The 12,687-nt window shown below is 30.2% G+C and overlaps 1 protein-coding gene across 9 annotated transcripts in view; it reads left to right on the top strand.

Annotated features, from left to right (window-relative positions):
• LOC124359102 (calcium/calmodulin-dependent protein kinase type II delta chain-like) overlaps nt 1-12,687 on the top strand; it is a 28,459-nt gene that overhangs the window by 4,653 nt on the left and 11,119 nt on the right. For 6 of the 9 annotated variants that reach the window (XM_046811554.1, XM_046811549.1, XM_046811550.1 and 3 more), the window contains 6 exons: nt 792-846; nt 3,633-3,774; nt 6,079-6,178; nt 7,241-7,324; nt 7,906-8,000; nt 9,839-9,961. In XM_046811554.1, coding sequence (XP_046667510.1) covers nt 792-846; nt 3,633-3,774; nt 6,079-6,178; nt 7,241-7,324; nt 7,906-8,000; nt 9,839-9,961 — 599 coding nt within the window. The remainder of the gene's footprint in view (nt 1-791; nt 847-3,632; nt 3,775-6,078; nt 6,179-7,240; nt 7,325-7,905; nt 8,001-9,838; nt 9,962-12,687) is intronic. The other 3 variants (XM_046811556.1, XM_046811551.1, XM_046811548.1) reach the window with 2 other exon arrangements.

Below are 12,687 nucleotides of genomic sequence, written 5' to 3'. Positions count from 1 at the left end.
GGACAATTAAAAACCACTAAATTCCATCTACTATATGAACATGATTTGCAATTTGACTGTCAAGTTCTTTCCTCATTCCCCTACCCACCTGCAAACTATAAGGTTGTCACCTTATATGAAAAATGATTACATTATAGTTATAAATGATGTACTATTGTTTTTTAAACAGTATTAAAATGTGAACAAACTCTCTTTAGTTATACTAATTTTGTATTGCCTCTGTATTTGTTCAAATAAAACTTCCACGACTCAACTAAAGTAATGCCCATTCAGTAACTTAAATAATTTTTAAAATAACTTGAAAAGCCATCTATATATATATATATATATATATATATATATATATATATATATATATATATATATATATATATACTTTTCAAATAAAAATTTACAATTTCAATCGTCCTTTGTTTAAAGTTTGTTATGTAGACATCTTGAAAGGATGATAGAATTTTGGAGATTTACCTTTGTTATATTTTATATAAAATAGAACACTATGTTTAAAGGATTGTAATCTATCCTCTTTGTCAGTTGTCAAAAAATCTTAAGGCTTAAGGTTAAGCACACACAACAATTTTTTTTAATCTAGTGAATTATAGTGTTTCAATTTTTGTAATATAGCAATTGCAAATGACCTATACACTATTATCCTTTCCGCCTAGTTTTCAGTTTAGTTTATTTAGTTCTTATTTTTGTAGTCAATCTTCCTTAGTCAAATTTTATGTAGTTTTATATCATTGTTATTATGTAAATTTTATGGTAAAACTAACTACTCTCTATGATTCTAGTAAAACTTCATCGGGTGTTTGGTGAAAGCAAATTTCATTATTTTTTATTTGACCTGTGAGTATTACTTGATTTTTCAGTTCTTTTCTTTTTTGTTCCTCTTTTATGAGATTACTAGATTTTTAATGTAAAAGGTAAAATTCTCTATATGAGATGAGGTGTAAGATGTACTGGTGCTGTATTAATAACAATTATATTAATTATATTAATATTAATAAATCAAGTAATAAGGTTCAGCAAATGCTTAGGTGAAGAATGAACTTTGAATCACTAAGACTAGAAGAATTTCATTTGTCCACACTATGACTTTGAAATTTTGCATAATGCTTGATTTCTGTATGAGCAACACTGAGTCTGATTATGGTGCATGTCAATTCATGGGATTTGGCTGAGCATTGGTGAATATTTTTACATTGGTCTTATGCTTAACCATGATGACAAAGAGAAAATGGTAGAATAAATCAATCTGTAAGTAAGCTGAGTACAATAATATGACATTTTAACATTTGATGTAATAACACTGTAGCTTATTCATACATTAAAAAGAACTATAATAGAGTGGAAAGTCAATTATAAAAGTCTGCGACAAGATTTTATTTCAGTGAACTCTTGCATTGTAGGACCCTCTGTAGCTCATCGGAACTTTTATTATTCTAACACTGCTATGAAACCTAACATAATTAACAAATATGTGAATGAATCATGTTGTGAGATATCTCGAGAAAAATTTCATCTGTAAACCTTAAAAATCGTATGAAACTTTAGTTCTGCATAAACAAAAATGAGTTCTATGATTGGTTATGTTCAACCATGGAATTTGACTACGCATCGTTGAAGTCTATCACTCAGCAGGCTGACAAATTTTTCTTTTGTCTGCCAGCAGGATGTAAAAATTTCTTTTCTGTAAGATTGCCTGTCTGTCTATCTGTCCATGGGACATCTCGACAATGGAAATGAGTTATAAAAACTGTTCCAACAATCTCAGTGAAGGCAGTTAAGTGACATGTGGTGTAGTTTAATCTTACCTTGTAGGAGCATAACTGTTGATATTGGTGCGATTGTGTTTTAATATAGAATGCATTGTATATATATCAGATTTCTTCATATTTAAGGCTATTAGAAACAAAAATTAATATGTGAATCATATTGAACTGTTCATTTAAACAGAATTATCTAAAGACATTATCCTTTTAAAATCCTGAAGGAATAAAATCTAATACAAATTTCATGGAGATTCCTACATCTTGAAATTTGGAAGAAAAACCATCATTTAATCAAATTAACAATTTTAAAGTAACCAATAAAATAATATTTGATTTCATTAATATTTGTTTTAAAAAACGTTAGCATGGAAATTTATAAACATTTATGTAGAGATAGCTAGAAGTTCTAAAATATATTTATAGTATCTCAAGCGTGTGATAAATCATTTTAATATTACTACTATAGTAAATGCTACTTGTATTTGTTTGAACTGAGCATACACAACAAACAGGCTAGTGATGGAACAAATGGATAACATTTGGACTTGAAAAGATGTAGAATATTTTTGCAAGCATGAGGTAGTCATTAAACATGTCAATTTGTGAAAATCCTTATATTTCAATCCATTATTTTGAAGTAATTTTGTTTTACTCCTGTCTTAACCCTTAGAGAATATCCTTCTGTGTTAAACATAAAGCTTAACCCTGGATCTGTCAAATGACTAGTGACTAGTAGTTTATGCAGTCATGTTTTTAATCAAACGTTTGCTATGGTAAATTAGATTTAAGTACAACAAATTGTATAACAGAATAATTAGGATGTTTCACAGTTTAATTGTGTATATATATTGTATTGAATAATAATGCATAATACGTACGCACCGAACTTATAAGTTAAATACAAATTGTTAGTTTGCCATTTTTGTTCACCCACTTCGACAGAATGCAAAAAATGGGATTTTTCCTTTTACTTTAGACATAAGGAAATTTCGTTAGGAAAAAAGATTGGCACTGCAATGGAAATTTGTTCCTGAACAAGAGCATCAGTTCTAGACATCTGTTTGTTACTCTTTAGTCCGAAGAAAGACATCCATTGCAAACAACGTTAGTGGCATGTCTATAATGTCAAATGACTAGTTTTGAATAGTCACTAGTATGTTGTTTTATTTAATAATAGAGTTGTGATTGCATCAAGTGACGTCAAACATTTCAACGTAAAATTTGCCATCAAGTGATATGTAATAGTGAAAGTTTTGAAATATACTAATAATATTAGAAATACCTACAAATGTTTAAATGTGAATATATTGTTTTTCGCAAGAACCCAAAATTGTCGTATTTTCCTGCCTAAATTAAAACTTTTTGTTTGTGGAAAGTTGTATTTTTTATGTTTTGCATACAAAACCTTTTTGGGGGGACATTTAGTATATTTTGAAAAATAAATAAAACATTTTTAAATTTTTATAAGGCTTTACTTTGGTTTTTTAGCTAATTTTTTTTACGTTTGTAATGCCGACAAATTCCTAAATTGAAATACAAAAATCTATCAAGCTGGAAATACATTTTCCTTGCAAAATACTGAAAGAGAAAATATAAAATAGTATATACTTTACTTCAATAATAAACATTCGACATAGTTTTGAATGATGATGTGCACAACTAGCAAAATAGTGCCTCACATTACAGTAATTTCAATAGCCAGATCCGGGTTTGTGTTAATAATTACCTTTAAGGGATTAGTAAATCTCAGAGCAGTGCTTCACTACTTCGTGCAAATAACTTTAGTCTCAATCCCTAATTTTGTTCCATGTCTTAAAGTAAGCTGATGTGAAAGTGTGTGATGTCATTGGTTGGTTGTAGTGTGACTGGAGGAGAACTGTTTGACGACCTTGTAACCAGAGTGGACAACTATACGGAGGAGTTGGCAGCCAAGTGCTTGTATCAAATGTTGGACAGTGTCAAGCACTGCCATTTGATGGGTGTCATCCACAGGGATTTGAAGGTATGGGGTGTTGATTATTCCCTGAATACAAGCAATTAGAGAGCACTGTGGCATTATTAATTACATATCAAATCCTCATTAATCATACGGTACTGTTGTATGGGGATGTTATAATATATTACAACAATGAATTGCAGAGACTTTATTGTAAATTAAGTTCATATGAATGATTAAAACTACAGTTGTTGAGAAAACTATGTAAATCTGCTTTTAAAGAATTAGACTTTCTAGTCTTGCCCTGTTTATATTTTGGAAACAATAATATATTCAAAATTTAAATTATTGGAAGGAAGGAACATTGTGATCATAAGACATGATATAATAAAATCTCTATACATCAACAACACAGAATCAATTTGATTCAAAACCTCTTTCCAAGCAGCAGTCACATTTTTCAATAAACTCCCTAAATATATAAAAGCTGAAAAAAATAAAAATTAACTAAAAAGAAAATTCAGGCAGTTATTTTAATGTTTAGTTCTTCCTTATTTTTTATGCCACTAGAGTAACTCTTTAATTACTTTAAAACTAATTGTTGCCTTTTACAAATTCTTATTACTTATTTTTGGTAGTTTGTTAATAGTTTTTGAGTTTATTAATCATGCTTAAAGCTAAGATACAGATGCTGACAACAGAGTGTATACACGCTTTTGATGTAATCACAAAAATGTCATAGCAGACCACACAATATTCCCCTTATTACAGGAAATCATTGTTAGCAATGAATGCTGTTTGGTATGGCCAAAACAATTACATGTATGTCAAAACAATGTAAGCATGAAGCTAGTGTAGGTGTTTTGTTTTGTATTTTATGTAATGTGCTGTTTGAGATTAAAATAAAACATCTTTTCATTAATTTATTAAAATATATTTCACAATAATATTCCTGATAATGAGATAGTTCAGTATGATGAAACACATGACCCCCTTCCCATTTGAAAAATGCTGCCTAAATCCAAGATGGCCACCTCTGAGATGCCGTTATGATTCTTCTCACTATTTTACTTTTATAGGGCTGCTGCTTACCCTGGTGGTTGATTTTAACAGGTCCTACAAATCAAAGATACCTCAAAACAGCTTTCACAATAGTATTCCTGATAATGAGGCAGTTCAAAATGATTTGCCATAACACCCTCTTCCCATTTGATAAATGCGACCTGATTCCAAGATGGCCACCGCTATTGCCATAGCTCCTACCAGACATTCCATACCAGATGTTGTTATGATTCCTCACACTGTTTGACATTTTGTGGGGGTGTTGGTTTACTCTGGTGGTTAGATTTTAACTGATCTTAATAAACAAATATATCTCAAACAGCTTTCACAATGATATTCCTGATAACATAAGACATAAGATCTTTATTGGCGTTGATCATATATACAATGAAATAGGCATTGTCAATACACTTTTTAGTATAAAACATTCTATTATAGGAACAAACCATTATTGAAAACTACAAAACAGGTTTAGCAGACTCAAAAATATTTACCTTACAGTTTTAAAATAAACATATATTTTAAAATTTAAACGCAATGATTTAAAACTGAATATTGAAATCCATATTTAAAAACTCATCTATTGAATAAAATGGATTATATAAGGACAAAAATAACATTTTCTTTTTAAATTAGTTATGGGAGTAACAAAAGCAATTTCTGGAAGCTTGTTAAAAAATCTTACACAATTTACCATATGGAATGTTCCTAATTTGGTCAGTCGATGTTGAGGAATGTCAAGCTTATTTTAATTTCTGGTGTTGTGTGTATGAAATTGATTCATAATAAATAAGTTTCTGAGGTTTTCTTTAGTGTATAATATAATAGGGTAAATGTTGAGATTAATTATGGTTATTAACGAAGCAGTTCAATATGATATGCCACATGGCACCCTTCCCATTTGAAAAATTGTATCTAAATCCAAGATGACAGATTTTAAGATGTCCACCTTTTTCGCCATAGATCATAAAAGTTGCACAACCTCCTTCAGTCATTCCCATACCAGACACAACTAATTCCTTGCACCATTTGACTTTTACAGGGGTGTATCCAGACTTTTGCCTCATCTGGTATTTTTGTAGTTGTTATAGTTTAATTTGCTGTACTTTTTTATTTAAGTTTCAATATTTCATTCCAAAGGAATAATAGTATGAGTACAAACCGCTTTATAAAACATAGAATTCAAAGATATCTTCTGTGTTTGTGGATGAATGCTGTTTCTTTGCTTAAATGAATTTCTATTTCAGAGTTAATTTTTTAACCTTTTTATTGCAACAATTATTCCACTGAATTGTTTAATGTTTTCAGCCTGAAAATATATTACTGGAAAGCAAAGAGAATAAAGTAATTAAACTTGCAGATTTTGGCCTAGCTGTTGAAGCACTAGAGGGTGAATACAAATGGTTTGGTAATTAAATTTTCAGTAGTTTTGTTATTTATTTCTTATATTGGTAAATAATACTTGTATACAAGTTTGTGTCTTGTATTATACCATTAAAAAATCTTTCATACTGCCTCCATTTATACTGCTTCAAAAATATTTCTAACTATATTGTAACTTGCATGTGATGTATGACTCTTCAGCGATACTATCAAAAAATGCTGGGTTAACAGTTGTTATAATAAATAATGACTTCGGAAATTCAATTTAGAACTAGTATACTTCATTAAATAAAGAAGTAATAATGTATTGATTAATGAGTTTTCAGAACAATTAGAGCTTATAATGATTGCAGAATATATGTCAATGTGTATTGTCATTTACTACCTTAAATTTTATTTCACAGATGTCGTATTTGATCAGATTTACCTCATATTTAGTTTTTTTAATATACTGATACTTAGAGATGTTCCTTGACACAGTATTTTATTTGTAATATATTGAGTTGTACAGAAAAACAGTTAAAACTATACAGCCATACACAATACTAGAATTTCTTCTAAAATGATGATCCAAACACAGCATTTTTCATTAATTATTTATTTACAAGATGAAAAATCTCTATTAATTTTTAGAAAATCTTTGTCATAGGACAATTTTATTCTTTTTTCTGAATATTTCAGAACAAATAATAGATCTATCACACCTAAGACTAAATTTGAGTAGTTGGTCATTGTGAAAAATCTAAATATACCTCTAGGGTATTAGACTTAATACATAGTTATAAAATTTGACCACTATAATTGCATCACTTAATGAATATAAAACAGTACAATTTTATGTAACTATAACTAAATCTAATTCATTTTTGTATGAGCAAACATATATATATATATATATATATATATATATATATATATATATATATATATATATATATATATATATATATATACATAAAATCTGATAATAAAATAGTAATAACACTTTTGTGTGTATTGTTGTTTCAATATTTTGTGATGTCATAGGACAAAAATGTGTAAATATTGAAATATCTAAGTTCAATTGTTTAGTTACTTCAATTTTCAGGTCTGGCAGGAACACCAAACTACATGGCTCCAGAGGTCCTAGAAATGAAACCATATGGGAGGCCTGTAGATTTGTGGGCCTGTGGTAGGTTTGTTTTTTTGTTTGTAATCAGCCTTTTTGAAAATCCAAATAACAATATTTCTGTTAAGATAATATATAGTAATTAATTCAATTACATTAATTAATTTGATTTAGTGCATTCTAATGTTACATATAACTTTCTAAAGTGGAAAGAATTTCATATGTGTTAGTAACCAGCAGTAGCAAGGCTAAGCTTGATTTTCTTCTACCGATTTACGTCTTCTAAGGTACGAAACCTTAGTATTCAGCAATGAGGATAGGAACTATCAATAAATTACACCAAAGGTTCAGAAACTAATACCTAAAAGCATTAATTGATGAAGATATTAAGCATAAGTTACAGATATATTTGGTTTGTACTTGCCTTGTCACCTATTTTTACTACCTGCTTATGAGCTGACTCACTTATAATACTTTGCTTGTGTCCTTCTTTCAAGAGATACAGAATTATAGAAATGAGATTGAATAACTGTAAAACAAGACTGCACTTTCTATAAAAAAAGTCAAATGAACCTTTTTTATCAAATAAGTCATGGGATGTTCAATCTAATGAAGCAGTGTGTACTATATTGTGTTGTTGACAGGTGTTATTTTGTACATCATGTTGGGTGGATACCAGCCATTTTACCACACTGATGAAAGAAAACTCAACACTCTCATAAAATCTGGAGATTATGAGGTAAGATTACTCTAGAAATGAGTTTTCTTTGTGTTTAAAACTTTCACTCCCAATCGGCACAGTGTCGTGTCGAGGAACAGTCAGCTTGCGTTATCTCTCAGAGCAAATGTGTTACTTTTTCTGTCTAATTTTGTAAATTATCTAAAATTTCTTTACAATTCTTCTGAATGAAGATTAGAACAAATTCATCAATAAGTAAATTGTACTACTGGTACTACTTAGTACAGCACTAAATGATCAGTGATATTACATTAAAATAGTATATTAGTATTTGTTGTAATAATATATGATGGTTTTAATTAGGCTACTGCCTTACCTGTAGATAATCGTACTCAGAGTGGTCACATGGTGTGTGGCTCTTCAACAAACCTTTTGTCCCTCACCCCCAAAAATTGACCTTCAGACTGACAGTGAGAAAGCAGTGTTTGTTTTTTTTGCATCAAATGTTTGAACGTTCGTACAAGAACAAACTGCTCATTTTGTAAGCAAATAATTCTATTTTAGAAATATTGGTATTATTTTATATATGATTTATTAAGAGAATTTCTAAGATTATCACTTAGTGATAACAGTGCCTACTTATTGTTACAGTGCGTAATGATAGTAAAGACTGTACTTTGAATATAATATTCCAAAGTTTTGTATTCAATTTTGACTGCTATGTCAAATCAATATTACAATTAACTCTTTTACTGTCACCATCCAATGAAAGTCTGGAAAGTTTAAAGACGATTAAACAATTTATTATTGCTAGACTTTGTAATAAAGGATTACATTATAAACAATAGTTCAGTATATACATTTTAATGTTAGAAAAATATTAAATTTTCAAAGATTATCTTAAAAACATTATGTATTGAATTTAACTTTTTTTGAACATTTGTTCTTTAAATTAAATTTATAGATTTTTATATATGAATAAAATACAAGATAAATAACATAATGTCAAAACAATGAATATTAAAATTTAGGCGAGCACAAAAACTCAAAGATTTAGAATTATTTGTATTGTTTATGATGGATAGAAGTACCCATTCTGTAGATTTTTTTCTATCCTATTTTCTGTGTTTTCCACTTAAGATCCTGTCAATGCAAAAAAAGGAAGATCAGCTGTTCTAGTAAATCCCTACACAACCTACCGCCGCCATCAGTCCCTGGTTATATCTCATCATCCTCAGGACCCAAGTTTGAATTGTATTTAATTGAGCACAGTATTTTCAGATGTTAACAAATTATTATCTGAGCAATACACCCCTCCCCAAAAATACAATGTTTGTTGTTAGGAGTTTTATCAGAAATATATTGAACAAGAACTGTACTTTTAATAATACAAAACTGATTGTGATAGGTCACAAATTTGACTCATATCTCAGTAAAGTATATCATGACACTATGACAGTACAAAAAACTTTTCTTTTTTTACTTTCTGGACAGCTGTTGTACAAGTATAGTGATTCGGAAGGATGTAATGGAGTGTGCATAATGTACTCTTACAAGGATAAGGCCTGACTGTGGTTTTCAAGATTTCTTGATGATTATTGCACATACATTCCCAGGATAAGCCTAGCTGGTGATTTGAAGGAATTAAGGATGGAATAAGATGAATCAGAGTTGCAGGAGTTGTACAGGATCAGGTAGAGGATTAACTTACCTGCATGTGGGATACAGTGTCTACAGGTACACTTAACAAAATTTTCCAAACCAGATAAATCTACCTATACCTCTTCCTGCCCTAATTAAGTTTTTGCTAAATTAAAGGAAGTGGGGGGGGGGAGTGAGCTGAATGCCAATGGAGGTGAAGAAGTGTGTAAGACAGTACAGTATTGTTTTTACTGCAGCTGTCATCAGACATATGGAGAGATGTGACAGTCGAAGGCAAGGACATGATTATGAAGCTACTGTGTGTCGTGCCCGAACGTCGGCTTACGGCTGCTCAAGCTATAGAACATGTGTGGTTTACGGTGAGTTACTTGATAGCTCAACAAGTCCAACTTATTTCCAAAAGCTACTAGATTGTTTGAACACAACAACTATTGTTTTTAGTGTCAATTGTATTCCGCTTTTACTGTAAAGTTTTAGAAGTTGCATTAAAATGTTCAAAATCTCTCATAAGGGTAGAAATACATCATGATAACTTTGATGAAAGCCAGTTTTAAAAACCTGACATTGGAAATATGTCAGGACCATATTTTTTTAAATGTCAGAAAATGCCTTGCTGTGAATGAATTTCCTGCTCAGTCACTTAAGTGATGCGCTACATGCATTGTGTGTATTGTGAAGTGATGTTATATTTCTTATCCTCTTGGTGTTGGTATCTAGATATATGTTTTGACGTACTGTATTTATGTTTAATTCTGGCACAAATTGTGCCATGTTTCTTGGTTTATGAAATAATTTTGTATATTAACCTTTTGTGATATTGTTTTACACCTAAAGAAGAGAGCAGGTTTATGGGTTCATAAAACAGAAAACGATTTAAACTTAAAACATAGCTTAGTTGTATCAACTTCAATTTGATGTTTAAATCATTTAGTTAATAAATAGTAAGTAAAAAATCCTGGCATTCTTTTTCAGAGAACCTGTATTTTAGATTTATAACATATATCCAAAGTTAATGTGAAATTTCCCATTAAGCTTCGAAATTTTGAAAATATTTAATGTAAACAATTTTAGTTCCTTATTTTTAAAATTCAACCAAAAAATGCTGAGAAAAATACTGGTCTTATGTGAAAGTATATAAAGAATTTTCTGTAGTACATTTTTCAGTTTGTGAAAAAGATTCTGAATATGATAAAAGCCTTATGATATTATATCAATCATATATATATATATATATATATATATATATATATATATATATAAATATATATATATATATATATACAGGGTGATTCAAAACTAAACGGCAATCTCTCGAGAGCTTATTCTATAGCTAAAAACAAGTAAAAAAGTTCATATAACCATATGCCCGGAAACGCTTCGTTAGCGAGTTACGCCTAAGCGAAAGATTTTCGCCCGGATTTCAGAACCCTTGGTGAAGTCAGGCCGTATAAAAAATGGTAAAGGTAGTTACAAAGATACAAATACGATTGTTTTTTATGTTTTTATATCTGACAAATTTATTAAAATTCGTCCCAGAGCTGTAAATGCAATACTTTCAGAGATATCTTTACGTAAAACACAAGAATTGGTGCAAAGAAATAACACATTTTTGTGTTTAACGTAAGATTACTTCCATAAATGTTAAATAAAGGTCATTTTTTTCTTAAACAGATTTGTAGAACATTTAATTCTGAAAAGATTCATGTGAATTACTTAGGAAAAAAATTAATAAATAGGTATTGAAATTTAGCTTTATTTAAAAATAAAAACAGACGCACAAAAATGCATATTCTTATCTGCATAAAATATTAACTAATGTTTAGGTTGTGAGTAACAGCTGATCATTTATTCAACACTTTTTATCGTCATATTTTCTTTGCAAAGGTTGGCAATATCAGCTGATCAACAAATTAAGTTCATGAAGTAATATTTGAATAACCTTTATGGAGGTTTTTGTATTGTGGCGTGTGAAGATTGTATTTTTATGAGATCCTGTGATTATTTGGAAATATTTTATACAAGTGTATAAAATATTTTATTAAATATTTAATTTTAAAATATTTATTAAATATTTTTATAAAAGTGTATGTAATTATCTTAGTAAATAATGGCAGATAATGTCATAGTCATAGTCATAGTCATATTTCTTTATTAACATATTCTTCAAGAACAGTAAATAGAGTCACAATGTTAACAAATTACATAATTGATATTAATAAATAATCAATACAAGATGTCAGAGCCTCCAATCTTCCTTGTTTACTTCTGTGAATTCTTCGATGGTGTATATTGGGTGGTCCACCAGGAAGTTGTGAAGACATCTTTTCAAGGCAGCTCCCTTGAGGTTTTTCACAGCTTGTGGCAGGAGGTTCCTCAGCTTCCTACCAATGTAGGATGGTTTTTCCTCGAAAAGTGATGTCCGATGTAGTGGTAGTGTGTAATTTTCCTGCATGGGCGTTGTGTTATGTGTATGAAGGGTTTTTCCTGTTTGTACATGCAGTTGGTCAACGTGCAAAAATTACTTCTTGTATGTAGAGTGCAGTAATTGTCATAATTCCCAAGGTTTTAAATGCTTGTCGGCAGCTTTGTTGGTGTTCGAGTTCCGCTAGGGTTCGGATAGCTTTTTTCTGCAGGAGTAGTACTCTGTTCAGGTTTTCCTGCAGAGGATCCACCCCAAACAGCAAGTCCATACCTCACATGAGTTTCCACCAAAGCATAGTAAGCTGTTTTTTGCTGCCTCCAAGTTGCCGATACATTTTATTCGGCGTACTACATATATACCAGTGCTGATTTTTTTTTGCAAACCTGGTTTACATGCTCAGTCCACGTAAAGTTTTGTGGTCAATAGTTACGCCAAGGGAATTTGATATGGTCTTTTTCTTGATACATCAAGTGGGTTAGGGGATATGGTCCTTCCTCTTGCTGAAGTTGATGTGAACTGTCTTCGATGGATTCATGGCTAGATCATTCCTTCTGCAGTAATTGAGGGCTTTAACTGAGAGAGCTTGTGGCACTTTCGTACACTCCTTCAGCAGAGTCATTCTTAATCAACAATGTTGTATCGTCTGCATACATCACACAAGTG

This window comes from Homalodisca vitripennis, chromosome 4 (genome assembly GCF_021130785.1).
Source record: "Homalodisca vitripennis isolate AUS2020 chromosome 4, UT_GWSS_2.1, whole genome shotgun sequence".
Classification (NCBI taxonomy): Eukaryota; Metazoa; Arthropoda; class Insecta; order Hemiptera; family Cicadellidae; genus Homalodisca; species Homalodisca vitripennis.
The sequence above is the reverse complement of the archived record's forward strand: the minus strand, read 5'-3'. Positions and strand labels throughout refer to the sequence as shown.